This window comes from Myotis nattereri (assembly GCF_964212035.1).
Source record: "Myotis nattereri genome assembly, chromosome: 3".
NCBI classification, from domain to species: Eukaryota; Metazoa; Chordata; class Mammalia; order Chiroptera; family Vespertilionidae; genus Myotis; species Myotis nattereri.
This window is the reverse complement of record NC_138077.1, coordinates 70,492,110-70,509,387: the sequence shown is the minus strand read 5'-3', so window position 1 is coordinate 70,509,387 and position 17,278 is coordinate 70,492,110. Positions and strand designations below refer to the sequence as shown.

The 17,278-nt window shown below is 38.3% G+C and overlaps 1 protein-coding gene across 1 annotated transcript in view; it reads left to right on the top strand.

Annotated features, from left to right (window-relative positions):
* The window catches only part of DZIP3 (DAZ interacting zinc finger protein 3), a 141,444-nt gene that overhangs the window by 94,851 nt on the left and 29,315 nt on the right, over positions 1 to 17,278 (top strand). The window contains exons 22-27 of the mRNA XM_081086553.1: positions 2,097 to 2,165; positions 5,122 to 5,218; positions 6,871 to 6,974; positions 11,257 to 11,344; positions 13,328 to 13,429; positions 17,005 to 17,130. Of these exons, the coding sequence (XP_080942679.1) occupies positions 2,097 to 2,165; positions 5,122 to 5,218; positions 6,871 to 6,974; positions 11,257 to 11,344; positions 13,328 to 13,429; positions 17,005 to 17,130 (586 nt within the window). The remainder of the gene's footprint in view (positions 1 to 2,096; positions 2,166 to 5,121; positions 5,219 to 6,870; positions 6,975 to 11,256; positions 11,345 to 13,327; positions 13,430 to 17,004; positions 17,131 to 17,278) is intronic.

Here is a 17,278-nt window from a genome sequence, read left to right as displayed (position 1 = left end):
AGTGTTGATTTCTTTCATCTTAGGATGTGGTGTTTAGTAGGAAGCAAAAAAATAAACTTTTTTTCTTTGTCCTAAATCAATGCCAATACTACAGTAAATGTTTGATAAATATTTATTGATGATGGTTGCAATTTTAACAGTTTTACAGAAAAGTGACATTTTGTACAAATTACAATAAGCACTTAATAAATGTTAAGAAACTGTTCTCAATAAAGTCCATATAATAAACTTAATAGCCAGCCAGAATAAGCTTGAGAACTTTAGATCTTTTAGAAAAGAAAATCTAATTCTACCCTATCATGTAATTCATGAGAAAAATAGGACTAAAGTTATGACTGCCTGAACATATATAGCTGGTTCATATCCAAGCTTTATGATAAGAACTATGCATACCTTACCCTCTATTACTTACAAATCCAGGTCTTCTGTATTCCCTAGCAGCTCTGTCAACCCTTATCACCCACTGTAAACTGGAACTGGGTAAAATATGGATGTATCAAAGGAAAGGAAGATGCCACTTTTAGAAATCTTACTACTTTCCAACTCTCTCCCTATTCTCCTATATATTACAATAACAAAGCTTATATTCCTTTCTTTTTTAAAAAAATATATATATATATTTTATTGATTTTTTACAGAGAGAAAGGGAGAGGAATAGAGAGTTAGGAACATTGATGAGAGAGAAACATCAATCAGCTGCCTCCTGCACACCCCCTACAGGGGATGTGCCCGCAACCAAGGTACATGCCCTTAATCAGAATCGAACCCGGGACCCTTCAGTTCGCAGGCCGACGCTCTATCCACTGAGCCAAACCGGTCAGGGCCAAAACTTGTATTTCTTATTATTTACTTCAGAACATGACCTCTTGTATAAAAAGAGATCTGGTTTCTTTCATTACATTTTCAGTCCAATAGAACATTGATTGTAAGTTCTATACACCTTCTAAGAAGCTTTGAGTAAAGTTGAGTGGATAGTCTCTGAAATCAAGTAGTGAGCATTCTAGCCAACATTTAAAGTCATTGTTTTAAGGTTTTACTATTACAATAATTTATATTAACCAATACTCCTATGTATCTCAAATGTCTCGCATATTAGAAACTTAAAAAAGAAATATGTTTTTGCTATAAATCTCTTCATACTGAAGCAGATTAACAGGGCAATATAAAAGCTTGGTTGTGAAGAGAATACAGCAGCAGCACAAGGGAGGAACATAAAAAATAGGATGTGAATATATGTTAACCAAAAAGTATTACTTTGCATTTTTCTTAATAGCTTCTTGCATATGAATTTTAAGCTATGACAGATTATGTTTTCTGATTTATACAAAATTTTTATCCAGATTTCCCATGATTAGTTTATATGAGTGATTCCTAGTTTTAATTCATAGTCCTTATTAAAATTCTTACTTGAACATAGCTTTATTACTTCTGTATTTAAGGTCTGGTTTCTTTCAGACTATAAGTCTTTAATAGTTTGCATGACTTGATATAATCTCTTTAAGGAACTTTAAATTCTCAATCCCACTACAGGCCTAGGCCAGTGGTCGGCAAACTGCGGCTTGCGAGCCACATGCGGCTCTTTGGCCCCTTGAGTGTGGCTCTTCCACAAAATATCAGGTGCGGGCGCGCATGTACAGTGCGATTGAAACTTCGTGGCCCATGTGCAGAAGTTGGTATTTTGTGGAAGAGCCACACTCAAGGGGACAAAGAGCCGCATGTGACTTGCGAGCCGCAGTTTGCCGACCACTGGCCTAGGACATCAGAAGTTACCATCTCTGTTTTCTAGTGGGTAAACTGAAGTACAAAGAACTAAAGACATTTTTCCAAATCACTGAGCTGGGAATACAAGATAAAATAACTCTTGTCGCTGGCTTTCTAATTTATAGCTTAGTTAAAACTAAAGAGTTAAACTTAGTTCTTGCTTTGTGAAGTCAGTAAATCAGACATCAGAAATAAGATATATTTCAGAAAGTCTTGGTATCAGAGTTTAGTTATTTTCAGACTCAACAATTTGGCCCAAAATGGACATACTTAATCCTTCCTCATCTATAATGACAGATAATTTCTAACATTTTATGACTTTTTTCTTTGCTTAGATTGCAGCGTCAAAACCATGCTAAAGATAATGAGATCAAGAACCTTAAAGAGCAACTTTCCATGAAAAGGTACAAACAGCCGTTGCTTTGGTTGAGTACACCCTCTCTGAAACTTTGTATTTCACTCAGCATGTTCTGGCTAGGACACCCATATAATTTATCATCCAACCTGGGGCACTATGAGCCTGAAATTGAGCAGTATTCATAATAACTGAGGCAACAGGTATAAACTAGAAGTGTCCCAGACAAATTCGGAGGTTATGTTCACTTTAGCTCTGACCCTAGAAAACTGCTGAGAGAATAAATCAGCTAAATTATTGTCTCACATCACGCTTTTGTCAGGGACTAGAGCTTATTGAGTTCTTATCTCTTTACCCTAATCAATGCAACTGGGTGTGACTGCTTTATGAAACTGACTTAACTTTTTTTCTCATTCATAGATTTGCCTGCAGGTAATTTTTTTATAACAGCTTTTTTGAGATCTAATTCATACTGCATAAAATTTACACTGTTAAAATATATAATTCATTGGTTTTTAATATATTCACAGAAATGTACAACCATCACCACTATCTAATTCCAGAACATTTTTATCACCCTGAAAAGAAACCCTGGATTCATTAGAAGTCACTCCTCATTCTCTCTTCCCCCAAGCTTCTGGCAACCAGTAGTCTATTTTTTGCCCCTGGATTTGCCTATTCTGAACATTTCATATAAATGGAACCATTTAATGTGTGGTCTCTTGTGATTAACTTCTTTCACTTAACATAATTTTTTTCAAGGTTCATTCGTGTTAGAGCATGTATCTGTACTCATTCTTTTTGTGGAAAAATAATATGCCATTGTATGGATATACCAAATTGTTTTTCTTTTCATCAGGTAATGGCAATTTCATTTGTTTTCATTTTGGGCTATAATAAATAATTCTGTTAGAACATTTGTGTACAAGTTTTTATGTGGGCATGTTTTAAATTCTCTTTTGGTGATGTACTAGTATATGTAAGAATGCAATTGCTAAGACATGTGGTTAACTCTGTTTAACTTTTTGAGGACCTTGCCAAACTATTTTCTAGATCAGTTCACCATTTTACAATCTCACCAACAATGGATGATAGTTCTGATTTCTCTATATCCTCACCAATACTTATTGGATTATCGGTCTTTATTTTACCAATTGCAATGGATGTGAAGTGGTATACCATTGTTCCTTTCATTTGCATTTTCCTAATGGTTAATTTTGTAGAGCATCTTTTTATGTGCTTATTGGCCATTTGTTTGTCTAATTAGAGAAATGTCTATTTATATCCTTTGACCATTTTTAAAATTCAATTATTTGTGTTTTTACTGTAGAGTTTTAATTTTTCTTTGTATGTTCTCCATACAAAACCCTTATCAGATATTTGCAAATATTTTCCTCCATTCTGTTGGTTGTCTTTTCACTTTTGTTGTTGTTTTTGTTTTTGTTAATCCTCACCCAAGAATATTTTTCCACTGATTTTTAGAGAGTGGAAAGGAGGGAGAAAGACAGAGAGAGAGAAACCTCATGTGAGAAAGGCACATTGATTGTTGCCTCCTGCATGCACCCTGACTGGGCCTGGGGATCGAACCTGCAACCAAGGTACCTACCCTTGATTAGAATTGAACCCGAGACCCTTCAGTCTGCAGGCCAATGCTCTATCCACTGAGCCAAATTGGCTAGGGCTCTTTTCACTTTCTTGATGATGGCCTTTAAAGTACAAAAGTTTTTAATTTGATGAATTCCAATTCATCTATTTTTTGTCTTATTCTTGTAGGCAAATTTTCTATAATATTCAATGGTATAATAATTCTCTTGGACATTTTATGATTCCCCCCCCCCCCCCACTCACCACCCCCCCCGCAAAACACTCTCACCTTAATGGTATTAATAATATATTTATTTATCAAGCTTCTCTTCAGTGTTTGTCAGATACTCAAGTATCCAGATGTTTATAATAATAAAACATTGAGGATAGCTTTGGTGAAAGTTCCCTTTTACCATGTTATATTTCCAATTAATTGTTTCCATTTAAGATAGTGGTTTGTATTGCTCTGGAGTTCTGGAGCTCAAGGTGAAATGAGATAAGAAAAAGAGAAACCTTACAGGTAGCCATTTTCCATAATGTCCTTGATAAATAATGTCTTATCATCATCTCCCTTCCTCTTAAGCTGTAGGATTTGTTTTCATTCTGAGGCGTTGAATGTAATAACATTAAAATACTTTCATTCAGTGCCCTAACCGGTTTGGCTCAGTGGATAGAGCGTCAGCCTGCGGACTCAAGGGTCCCAGGTTCGATTCCAGTCAAGGGCATGTACCTTGGTTGCAGCACATCCCCAGTAGGGAGTGTGCAGGAGGCAGCTGATCGATGTTTCGATGTATCTAACTCTCTATCTCTCTCCCTTCCTTTCTGTAAAAAATCAATAAAATATATATTTTTTAAAAAATAAAATACTTTCGTTGCAGTGACCTAGCTTTAATGACACGGATAATAAAAACGTCCGCAGTTACTATTACTTGGATTAAAAGGCTTGTAGAAAGAAACTTTAGGTAAAATTTATTAATTATGATAATACCTGACATTCATTATTTACTATGTGCCAAACACAAAGTGCTTTATGTATATTATCTGAATTAACTTTCACTATAGCTCTTTGAGGTAAGTAATACAGTTTCCTTCACTTTTACATGTGAGAAAACTGAGGTACAAGGAAGGTCAGTAACTTGCCCAGGGTTTCACATTTAATAAACTGGAACTGAGATTCATCCTCAGACAGCTTAACTCGAGAGCCAAGTTTTAAATCATTACCTCTATATTGACAACTTTAAGACTTCTAGTAAAGGATAACAATAAGGCTTAAGTTTTGTCTTCTCCTGCTTTTATATGCTGTATACTTTTCAGAAATCATTATCTATTCATTGAGTAGCTTGTTACCTTTCTTCCTCTTGAATAAGAAAAGTCTGTTCTTGCTGCAATGTTACTGACTCTTTAATGATCACGTATTTCAGATCTCAGTGGGAAATGGAGAAGCTTAATATGGAAACCACAATTAAAACATATTTAAGCAAACTGAATGCAGAAACTAGTAGAGCTTTAACAGCTGAGGTGAGAGAGAGAGGGAGGGAGGGTCAGGGAAGCAAGTTTACTTGTGTACTAATGTAGTAAAGAATGTGGTGGCTTTTTTTTAAAACTGTTTCGTAAATAAAGAGAAATAAGGCATTTTAGGATCAGCTTGAAAAAAATCAGCTCCAACCTTTGTGGGGTTTTTTGACTCATTGACATTTTGTATGTGATTACTACAGTGTTACGATCTTATGTTGTTTTTCTCACATGACTCCAAGAAATGTGTTTGCTTCAATATATATAGCAAATGCAGACATCATGGGAACATTTTCATGAAGCCAGGTCACCAAGCTAAATTTTGAAGAATAATATTTCACTGCTGCCATAATCTCCCTTTTTTGCTTCTTACATAAATTTGTCAAAAGCACATAACACATCATACACTCCAATGTAAAAAACCAGCTTATATTCTGGACCGAGAAAGTTACCCAGTTTCTTCTAGGTTAGCTTAGAACAGTGGTTCTCAACCTTGGCTGCACATTAGAATCACCTGGGAATCTTTTTAAAATCCTGATTTCTGGGCCTCATCCTCCGGAAATTCTGTTTCTTTATTATGGGGTGAATTTAAAAAGATTCCCAGGTGATTCTAATGTGCAGCCAAGGTTGAGAACCACTGATTTAGATAGTCTGTTTCTTTGTTACTAATGTTGTGGCTTCACCCCATAACAAAGAAATAATTTCCGGAGGATGAGGCCTAGAAATCAGGATTTTAAAAAGATTCCCAGGTGATTCTAATGTGCAGCCAAGGTTGAGAACCACTGGCTTAAAACTTCACAGCTAGGTTCTCTCTCTCAAAAAAAAAAAAAAAAAGATTGCATGTGTATAGTTTTTGTTTATAGATAACCAAACTTGATATACAATAAGATTCAAGTTTTGGAAAGCTCACTGACATTAAAATCATTACAGATCTCTCAAGCTCTATTCTTTAGCAGAGTTCTTAGAAATCCAGAGGTCAACAATTGAGGAGTGATATCTGAAGAGTTAAAGTGCTGGAGTGCTAGCTTTAATGAAAAACAAAAAACTCAGAATACCTTAAGTTCTCAAGTTTGCATTTGTTTTTCACTGTTTTAAGTGAGGAAGTTTCTAATTCCATTAATTTTAGAAACACTTAATGCTGTCCAAGAGAATAATAAGCTATTTTCAATAATGGTACAGAAGGGATTCTTGCTGTGGGTTTGGACTAGATTACCTCCAAGGCCCATTGCACTGCATGGTCCTATAGAGTCTGTTTATTTTCTTACCCCTTCATCTGTTAGAAAACAAACAGCATGGATTATTTTGAGTTTTCTTAACTCAATACCCAGGCTACATCTAGTATAAATTAAATTAGAATCTCTGGGACTGCCATCATTTTTTAAAGTTGGTTTGAAAACTTTTGAGATGGTTCCAGTGTATGTGCAGGTTTGGAAACTAATCTTCTAGAATGTTACAAACCCAGTAACCATTGAATAAAAAATTAGAATTGTAGAATTGATCAAAAAGCTTTTATAATGTAGCATCAATGGTCAAGAAATTCGGTGCTATTGGAAGAGATTGAAAAATAGCTTAAAATTTATATGAAATGATTGAGAAAAGAATGTGTTCATTTACAAGGACACTTTTAACTTCTTTTTCTTTCTCTCAAAAATCTGCAGGTGTATTTCTTACAGTGTCGAAGAGATTTTGGTTTGCTTCATCTAGAGCAGACTGAAAAGGAATGCCTCAGTCATCTTACCAGGGTGACTCAGATGGCAGCAAGGTAACTTTTCCCTCTTCCTTAATTCACAGACGCTCCAACTGGTAGGTTAGCTTGCTGCTAGCGTCCAGCCAATCGGGACTGAGCGAGACTGGCTGGACATGTCCTGGAGCTCTCCATGGTCCCTCCCCAGCTGGCCAACCTCCCTCGTCCCTCTCTGGCCCGGATCATGCACCTGTGGTGTCCCTCGGCCTGGCCTGTGCCCTCTCGGAAGATGTCGGAGAGTCGGTTTCAGCCCAGTCCTGCATGCCAGGCCAAGGGACCCCACTGGTGCACGAATTAGAGCACCGGGCCTCTCGTTTTAAATAAATGACATTAGAGTCTTTGGAATGAAGAAGCTCTTGGGTTTTTAAACCTCAAAGGTCACCTAGTCACTTGGATGTTTTTACTTTGTTGCTTCTGCTACAGTACTGAGAAGTCTACTAAATGCAATAATAGCTTCTGACAGATTTTTTTCCCTTCCTCTGCAGTCAAATAGATCAAAAATCTCAGTCAGACATCATGAAGATCAGATATTTACAAACCAAGGTGGATTCTAAGTGGAAAATTTTTCTAATTGTTTTCTTTTCAATACCAATTTGATTTTTAAATACCTAAAGGTATTGCCTTTAACGTGGCAATTTCCTGCTGTGCTTTATGTGAGTGATTTTCAAATATTGGGCAGATTGTATGAGATTCTCCTTAAATTTATAATTTTATGAGGTATAAATTCAAACTTAAGAGAATTAGAATCTCTGGAACCAAGGCATCATTATTATTATTTTTAATCCTCACCCAAGGAAATGTTTATTGATTTTAGAGAGGAAGCATAAGGCTATCAATCGAAACATCGATTGATAGCCTTATGTGCCCTGACCAGGGATCAATCCCACAACATTTTTGGTACATGGGATGATGCTCCAAGCAACTGAACCATCCAGCCGGGGCACATCATCATTTTTCTAAAGAATTATTATTATTATTTTTTAATTATTAATTAAATCTTTATTGTTCAGATTATTATATTTGTTCCCCTTTTTCCCCCCCATAACTCCCCTCCTCCCAGTTCCCACCCCACCCTCCGCCCTCACTACGTATCTACTGTCCTCATCCATAGGTGCACGATTTTTGTCCAGTCTCTTCCCGCACCCCCCTCACCCCATTCCCCCCCAAGAATAGCCAGTCCATTCCCTTTCTATGCCCCTGATTCTATTATAATCACCAGTTCATTCTGTTCATCTGATTATTCACTTGATTTTCAGATTCACTTGTTGATAGATGTGTATTTGTTGTTGATAATTTGTATCTTTACCCTTTTCTTCTCTTCCTCTTCTTAAAGGATACCTTTCAGCATTTCATATAATATTGGTTTAGTGGTGATGAACTCCTTTAGCTTTTCCTAATCTGCGAAGCTCTTTATCTGACCTTCAATTCTGAATGATAGCTTTGCTGGATAAAGTAATCTTGGTTGTAGGTTCTTGGCATTCATCACTTTGAATATTTCTTGCCACTCCCTTCTGGCCTGCAAAGTTTCTGTTGAGAAATCAGCTGACAGTCTTATGGGTACTCCCTTGTAGGTAACTGACAGTCTTTCTGTTGCTGTTTTTAAGATTCTCTCTTTGTCTTTTGCTCTTGGCATTTTAATGATAATGTGTCTTGGTGTGGTCCTCTTTGGATTCCTTTTGTTTGGGGTTCTCTGCGCTTCCAGGACTTGTAAGTCTATTTCTTTCACCAGGTAGGGGAAGTTTTCTGTCATTATTTCTTCAAATAGGTTTTCAATATTTTGCTCTCTCTCATCTTCTGGCACCCCTGTAATTCGGATGTTGGTACGCTTGAAGCTGTCCCAGAGGCTCCTTACACTATCTTCATATTTTTGGATTCTTTTTTCATTTTGCTTTTCTGGTTGGGTGTTTTTTGCTGCTTCGTATTTCAAATCTTTGACTTGATTCTTGCAATCCTCTAGTCTGCTGTTGGGGGTCTGTATAATATTCTTTATTTCAGTCAGTGTATGCTTAATTTCTAGTTGGTCCTTTATCACAACCTCGAGGGTCTCATTAGATTTCTTGAGGGTCTCATTAAGTTTATCAGCAGTTTCTAGAAAATTAGTGAAAGACCTTAAAAGTGTGGTTTTGAACTCTATATCCAGTAGTTTGCTTTCCTCCATTTCTGTCATTTGTGTCCTTTTTCTTTGTCTCCACATTTTTTATGCTTCCCTGTGTTGATACAGTGGTTTTCTGTGCTGAGTGTCTTCTAGGTCCCAGTGGTTCAGCCTCCCCAATTACCTGAGGAGGACACTCTTGGTACACCCCCTTGTGGGCTTTGTGCACAGTCTTATTGTAGTTAAGCCTTGATTGTTGTAGTTATCACTGGGAGGAGTTGACCTCCAGGCCAATTGGCTGTGAGAATCAGCTGTGTCTGCAGTGGGAGAACTTCTGTGCTGGAGACACCCCTCTGGGGCAAGACTTGCTTCAGTGGGGCTTTGGTGCTCACTGAGTCTGCCCCCTGAGTGTGTCCTTTATGGTTCCACGGAGCTGCAAACTGGATGGTCCCACTCTGACCTCTGGGCTTCCTGGCTCCTGGATCTCTAGGGAGGTGCTAATCTTGTCTTTGCCTGATGGTATCCAGCAAAAGCCTCCCTGCAGGGCTTGGGCGGGGAGGGTCCCACGGGATCAACAGGGCGGGGCTAGCAGCTATGGCTGCTCTCAGTCTTGCCCTCAGAGGCTCTGCTTCTCAGTGTCCCGGTAATCGCTGCAAGCCCTTCTGAGAGAAAGCTGCCCTCGAGTTCCGACCGATGCCAGACAGTCCCGCTTCTCTCGTATGAGTCTGCATCCCTAGAGACTCGCCCGGAACTGGAGCTCAGAGCCTGAGACTCCCTCCCGATTGAAAGCGACAACCGCGCCCTCAGCCGCCAGCTCGCTCCGCATGCACCTCCACACCTTTGTATTTTACTTCCATACTGCGCCTTTTCTGAGTCTCGGTATGCTTTTCTCTTTCCTTCTAGTTGTAGAATTTCCACTCAGCCAGCCTTCCTGTGGTTCTGGATGATGTCCGTTCCGTCTTTTAGTTGTATTTTTTTTTTTTTTTATATATTTTATTGATTTTTTACAGAGAGGAAGGGAGAGAGATAGTCAGAAACATCGATGAGAGAGAAACATCGACCAGCTGCCTCCTGCACATCTCCTACTGGAGATGTGCCCGCAACCCAGGTACATGCCCTTAACCGGAATCGAACCCAGGACCCTTCAGTCCGCAGGCCGACGCTCTATCCACTGAGCCAAACCGGTTTCGGCTTTTAGTTGTATTTTTGAAGTGGTTGTTCGAGGCAGCAAACTCCAGTGTTTACCTATGCTGCCATCTTGGTTTCTCCCTAAAGAAATATTTTAATGGTCATCACTCTTTATTTCCAAGAATCAGAATCTCTGAGACTTAACAAGATTTCCAGGATATACTGATGTGCAGTCAGGTCAGGAAAGCACTGCTTTAAGTAATCAGTCTCTGCTTGATAGAGGGATAAAAATGCTCTGTAAGTGATAATATTATCAAGCCTCTGTGTGTGAGATGATCCCAATAGCACCTTTTTCTGTTCTTTTAAAATTGTTGTACCGGGTGATACTAGGCTGGGGATATTTTAACAGTCTCTTGAAATCTCTCTTCTGTAGATGGCAGACCCTAAACACCACAATGCTATTCCTACTTAAGTCATATGGTGGGTATGTTTGGTAGAGCTGCTGTGTTTGGGCAATTATGCACTGCATAGAAGCAACAATGTAATTTATCCTTGCATAAGAGATACTTCTTTCTCATTTGCCCTCCCATATGGAGTATTTTTTTCTAATTTGCAAAAGAGCCTGGTAAGCCTACTATGGCCTTGTGATGTGAGGGTTCACATGGAGACAGTCCAAAGCCTGCTTTCAAGATGAGAGAATTCTCAACATCAGATGGTTAGGGCAATTTCCTTCTTTGGCTTTTACTGCCTTCCCACTTTGCAGAGGAATTCCTGTGCAAAAGTTTTATAATATGTCCTAAAAAATATTGCCACTCTAGAAGACAAACAAAAAAACAACACACCTGGCTGTGCTGAAGAAGTTATATTTTCTCTTGGGGAAAAAAAAATACCTATGTCTCTAGTCCATGTTTTTATTTTTAATACAACTTTGTGCCCATTTGAGGTAAGTGTTGGTGATAGAGATAACTTTGTTGTTTTACATTATTTACATATATGCTAGAGAACATAAAGGAAATTTTTGGAAACCTAATTCTTATATAAAAAGAAAGAACTTACTCTTGTGTCTCCTTTCTACAACAGCAACCCAGAATCACTTCAGTTAAAGGCTGCAGTAGACTGTTGGAATGCCATTGTGACAGATGTCAGAAACAAGATTGCATTCCTTAGGGTAAGTTGTAAAATATATTTAGAGTAAATTGATTGAATGTTGTAGGTGGTATATACTTAAAGAAAACATTTAACATTAAAAACAATTGCTCGAGAAAGTTAAGGAAGAACATAGATTTCATTTCAGTTACTAAAGTTTATGCCTTTTTGAGGTTTGAGATCTATTAGTTCCACATGGTTGTAGCTAGCAACCAACTTAGTATAGTAAATGATAAACTCAGTCTGCCTCACACCTAACTTTTCTAGAATTTCAAAGCTAACCCTGCTCCAATAAGAAATAAATGCCTAACTTGATTTTAGTAATTGTGTGTTTACAGAATTAAAAGGAAGATCAATGCACTGGCTGGTTTGGCTCAGTGGATAGAGCGTTGGCCTGCAGACTGAAGGGTCCCGGTTCGATATCGGTTGGGGGCACATGCCCAGGTTTCGGGCTCAATCCACAATGGGGGGTGTGCAGGAGGCAGCCAATCAATGATTATCATTGATGTTTCTATCTCTCTCCCCTTCCCCCTCCCTTCCTCTAATAAAAACCAATAAAAAAATATTTTCTTTTTTAAAAAAAGGAAGATAAGCAGACCCCTATTATTTTTCAATGTTAACTTTTTATGTAATTACTAGAGGCCCAGAGCACGAAATTCATGCACTGGGTGTGGGAGCCCCCAGCCCACCCTGTGCCCTCTCACAGTCTAGGAGCCCTTGGAGATGTCAGTCAGTCAGACATCCTTAGAGTTGCTGTGGAGGCGGGAGAGGCTCCCACCACTGGCGCTGCACTCACCACCCATGAAGCCTGTTTATGGCTGAGTGGAGCTCTCCTGTGTAGGAGTGCACTGACCACCAGGAGGCAGCTCCTGCGTTGAGTGTCTGCCTCGTGGTGGTCAGTGCATGTCATAGTGACCAGTCATTCTGCCCTTCGGTCAATTTGCATGTTAGCCTTTTATTATATAGGATTCCAAATGCAAAATAATGAATTCTTAATTATTGATTTAATACTGTTAGGACTATGATAAAGGTAATGTAAAGAAATAATCAACAGAATATTAATTTGGTTTTGGGTATTTTTGTATTTCTAAAAGTTTATATATAATGTTGATTGTTTTGTGACTTCACAACACAAACAATGACATTCAATTGTGAAAAGCTGCCTCAAAGCATTACTTATTTACCTAGTTTTTTTGTTGGTGGTCTTGACTGTTTTTTTCCTGGACTCTTTAGTACTCAGTCTTTACTATGCTCAGTATCTCTGTTGGGTTTATTCAGAGTTCTAGTTCAAAAGAGGTACTCCTTGTTCTGTATCCTTGTTTTCTTTCAAGCACACACCAGTATTTTCTGTGTGGAGATTTCTAAAAGACTTTCTTTCCAGCTCTTGGGTTGTTAACAAAATAAAATGTAAAGCAAAACAGAGACAATGCCAACAAAATGTTAAAAGCATGTTAAGCTTTAGAGATTAGTCTTTTGGCAAATCCAGGAGAATAAAACAAGGGTGTTATGGAACTGGAGAAAGCTAGAAGTATAACTTGAGATAAACAAATATGAATATTTGATAAATATTCTCTAAATTTTTCCTCTAGGTTTTAAAATGAATATTTGCAAGTAATCCAAGTCTTTGTTGCAGATACTTTCCTCCCATATTTATCAGCCAGTGTATTATTCATAATTCTCCAATCTTTAGGCTCTATTCATTTTATATAAGTGGTTCCAAGTTTGGGCCTCAAAATTATGGAAACATGGAAGAATTATCTCAGGAATCTCTGAATTATGTGTCTTTGTATCTTGTCAATCAACAACTTCTAAAAACAACTATTTATATTCAGGGATGATGTTCTATAGAACTGTTTTTATGTCAGAAATTGTTTTTATATATTTTTGACAATAGATTGAGAATCACTCTTTTTTGCTGTATTATTCAAAACGCATTAAGTATTTTTATATGCTATTTTTTTGAAGTTGACTTTGCTTTAAAATAGTGTTTCTCTTTTTCTACTAGACACAATACAATGAACAAATTAACCAGGTGAAGCAAGGATTTGCCTTGAGTACCTTGCCTCCAATCCAGCTTCCTCCCCCACCACCCAGTCCTGAGATACTGGTAAGAAATATTATGTTTTGAAAAATTCCCATCTTCATCGTGATAAAATGGTAAGGGCTATAAAACACTGACTATGCAGTTTGTTTATTGTGTATTCAAGATGGATAGGCACATAATGTGCATATCATTTGTAATTATGTCCGTTTCTGCTATATCATCTTAAGATGATAAAACTAGTTGCCTGGCTCACCTGAGGTCACATACCTATATTGTATCACTGGATTTTGGTGGTGCATTTGATATCTAAAGAGGTAGTATATTTTCATTCATCTTGTCACTCCTCTACATCATGGGAGAAAACTGATGAATGCTCAGAATTTCCATTGCTTTCAAGTTAACCCTAGATGACTGAAACACTTCAGCCTAATACCCTAGCAGGCTTACTTCACCCCTCCACTTCTACTTTGGACTTTCTTTTCCTTAAATTTTATCTTCTATTCTACCTTTAATAGGAAGGATACCTTCCATTTTATGCCCCTTCCCTGCTTGTTGTAGGATCAGTGAGTCTTAATCAGATATACTAATATCTATACTATATATGTTATCCTTTGGGGAAACATAGTGCCATAACCCAAGAAACACGTACAGCTTTCCAAAATACCTTTTAGAACAGAACCATTAGGTGATAATTTTTATTATCATAACAGGTCTGGGGATAGGAAAAGAAAAAAGGTATGAGAATTTAGGGGCATATCACTTTTGATGTCAGCACTTGTGCTTGTAGGAAAGCTTTGAAATGTTATTTCAATAAATAGTTGAGTAAATTAAAGAATTTAAAAATTACATAAATTATTTGGATTTTCACTGTGTTTCAAAAATAAATCCAAAGCTAAAAGTATTATATGACACACACTCTGGATTTTGTTTATAATGATAGTATTGCCTTTTATATTTTGGTCAATCTGCTTTTTATAGGGGTACTATATTATGGACATTATTATCTTTGGCTTAGAGCACCATCATACCCAACTACCCTGATAAGGAATGTGTTACATAAATTAAAGAGAAACCCCAAAGATTCACTGTAATTCTACAGGAAGTAACACATATTGGGCACTGTTCCAATTTAGCCCATTATTTTTTTATGTGTTTCATTATATTTTTATGTTTGTATCTCAGCTATCTAATCCTCAAAGTAGTGTTATGTAATAGTTGTCCTCAAAGAGAGCAGGACTGTTAACTTAGAACCCACCATTCGTTCATTATTTAAAAACTTTATATTATGAAAATATAAAATATGTATGAAAATAGAATAATATAATGAGCCTCTGTGAACCCAAGAACCAACTTCAACATTATCAACATTTTGTTAGTCTTGTTTCATCTCATCTCTTTCTTCCTCCCCACTGGAATATTTTAAAGTAAACCTTTAAATATCATGTAACATCATCCATATATAATTTAGTATGTATTCCTAAAAGATTGAGGACTCATATTATTGGGTATTATCATAACACCATTTTCTGTTTAAGAATTGTAAATTATTTTTAACTAGAGGCCCGATGCACGAAATTTGTGCAAGAGTAGGCCATCCTTCCCCAGCTGTAGGCACCGGCTTCCCTCTGGCACCCTGGACCCAGGCTTCCTTCCAGCCGCCAGCACCAGGGATCTGGGCTTCCCTCCAGCCACCAGTAAGCACCCGGGACCTGGGCTTGCCTCTGGCCGCCGGCAGGCACCCAGGACCCGGGCTTCCCTCACAGCCCTGGCTTCATCTGGAAGGTCGTCTGGAAGGATGTCCAGTCTAATTAGCATATTATGCTTTTATTATTATAGATAATATCCAGTTGAATTTTGTATTACCCCAGTTGTCTCAAAATTTATTTTTCTTACCTCGCTTGACAATATTTCCAGTTTAGTTATAATTACCCTTACTTTTACAACACTTATTTTTAAAAAGCAATCCAATAAGTTCCTCATTAACCTTTTACCTATTGGTTTTAGGATAATTACTTAAGAGCTATACTGATACTCAATTTTTTAATTCAACAAATAGTTGAACTCCTACTTTTTTAAAAAATTTTTTTTTAAACACATATCTGTGTCTCCACGAATTCTTTTTTTTTTTTAAATATATTTTATTGATTTTTTTACAGAGAGGAAGGGAGAGAGATAGAGAGTTAGAAACATCAATGAGAGAGACTGGGGATATGCCCACAACCCAGGTACATGCCCTTGACCGGAATCGAACCCGGGACCTTTCAATCCGCAGGCCGACGCTCTATCCACTGAGCCAAACCGGTTTCGGCTGAACTCCTACTTTATGCCTGTATTAGACTTGGAACATATAGATGCTCAGTAAATCTGTCCTTTTCTGTGGTCCAGCCAATAATCTATTCATCTTATTGGTAGATGCTAAGAAGAGCTTGCTTTCCACAACTCTGTGGGAAGTGCAGTAACACTCATAAGCATGTCTTCAAGTCATTGCAGACACACATAAGCATGTCTTCAAGTCATTATCCTCCAGGCACACCCCAGTTTAACTTGCTACTGTTCTTGGATAGAGCTAAACATAAAGTCAGAATTCCATCAGGTGTTACAAGGTCTCTCCAATACAGAATAGCAAAAGTAATATTACCTACAGACAACTTTTGATTCTTTCATGGAATTTGAGTGTCAGTATTGCTCATCAACAAGGACAGTACTCATGGAGGAGCTCCTTTGAATAGTTCTATAATATTCCATTTGGGAGAGGACCTCAAAGATCACCTAATCCAACTCTCTTATTTTATAGACTAGAGGCCCAATGCACGAAATTAGTGCACGGCGGGAGGGTGTGTCCCTCCGCCCAGCCTGCACCCTCTCCAGTCTGGGACCCCTCGAGGGATGTCCAACTGCCCGCTTAGGCCTGATCCTACTGGGCCTAAATGGGCAGTTGGACGTCCCTCTCACAATCTAGGACCTGCTGGCTCTCAACCACTCGCCTGCCTGCCTGCCTAATTGCCCCTAACTGCTTCTGCCTGTCAGCCTGATCGCCCCCTAACCACTCCCCTGCCAGCCTGATCAATGCCTAACTGCTCCCTTGCTGGCCAGATTGCCCCCAACTGCCCTCCCCTGCTGGCCTGGTTGCCTCCAACTGCCCTCCCCTGCCAGCCTGATTGCCCCTAACTGCCCTCCCCTGCTGGCCTGGGTCCCCCTCACCCCCAGCTGCCTTCCCCTGCAGACCTGGTCACCCCCAACTACCCTCCCCTGCAGGCCTGGTCGCCCCCAACTGCCCTCCCCTGCTTGCCATCTTTGACCACATGGTGGCCCCCATCTTGTGTGTTGGAGTGATGGTCAATTTGCATGTTACCTCTTTATTAGATAGGAATTAGTAACTTGGCATTCAAAATTATGCAGCTAGATGGAGAGAAGTGGGAATAGAACTCTGTTTTCTTCTCTCTCTCAATGTTGTTTAGTATATTTCACTACCCTCTGCTATAGCCTATTCATATGTTTAAATAATTTTATGATACCATTATTTCTATTGTGCTTTGTAACTAGATTTTAAATCAGTCTTTTCCCCAAACATTGCTCTCTGAATGTTGATCATTGCTCATATGAATAGATGTTTTTATTTTTTACTGTTTCTATTTTAGATGCAGCAGTTCTTGGGAAGACCCCTTGTGAAAGAATCTTTCTTTAGACCCGTATTCACTGTTCCTCAAATGCCTGCCATTTGTCATGGAGCCATCTCTGCACCTGGCCAACCTAGACGCCCCCTGGTACAAGGCTCTTCTTGGTGGAATAGATATTAACTAGTTCTTTATCATGACAGTGGACTTCCAGAATGAATGTCCATCTTCTCTTTTTTCATTTATGTGATAAATGGTGATGTTGATGCTGGTGGTGATGGCGAGAACTGAATGATAA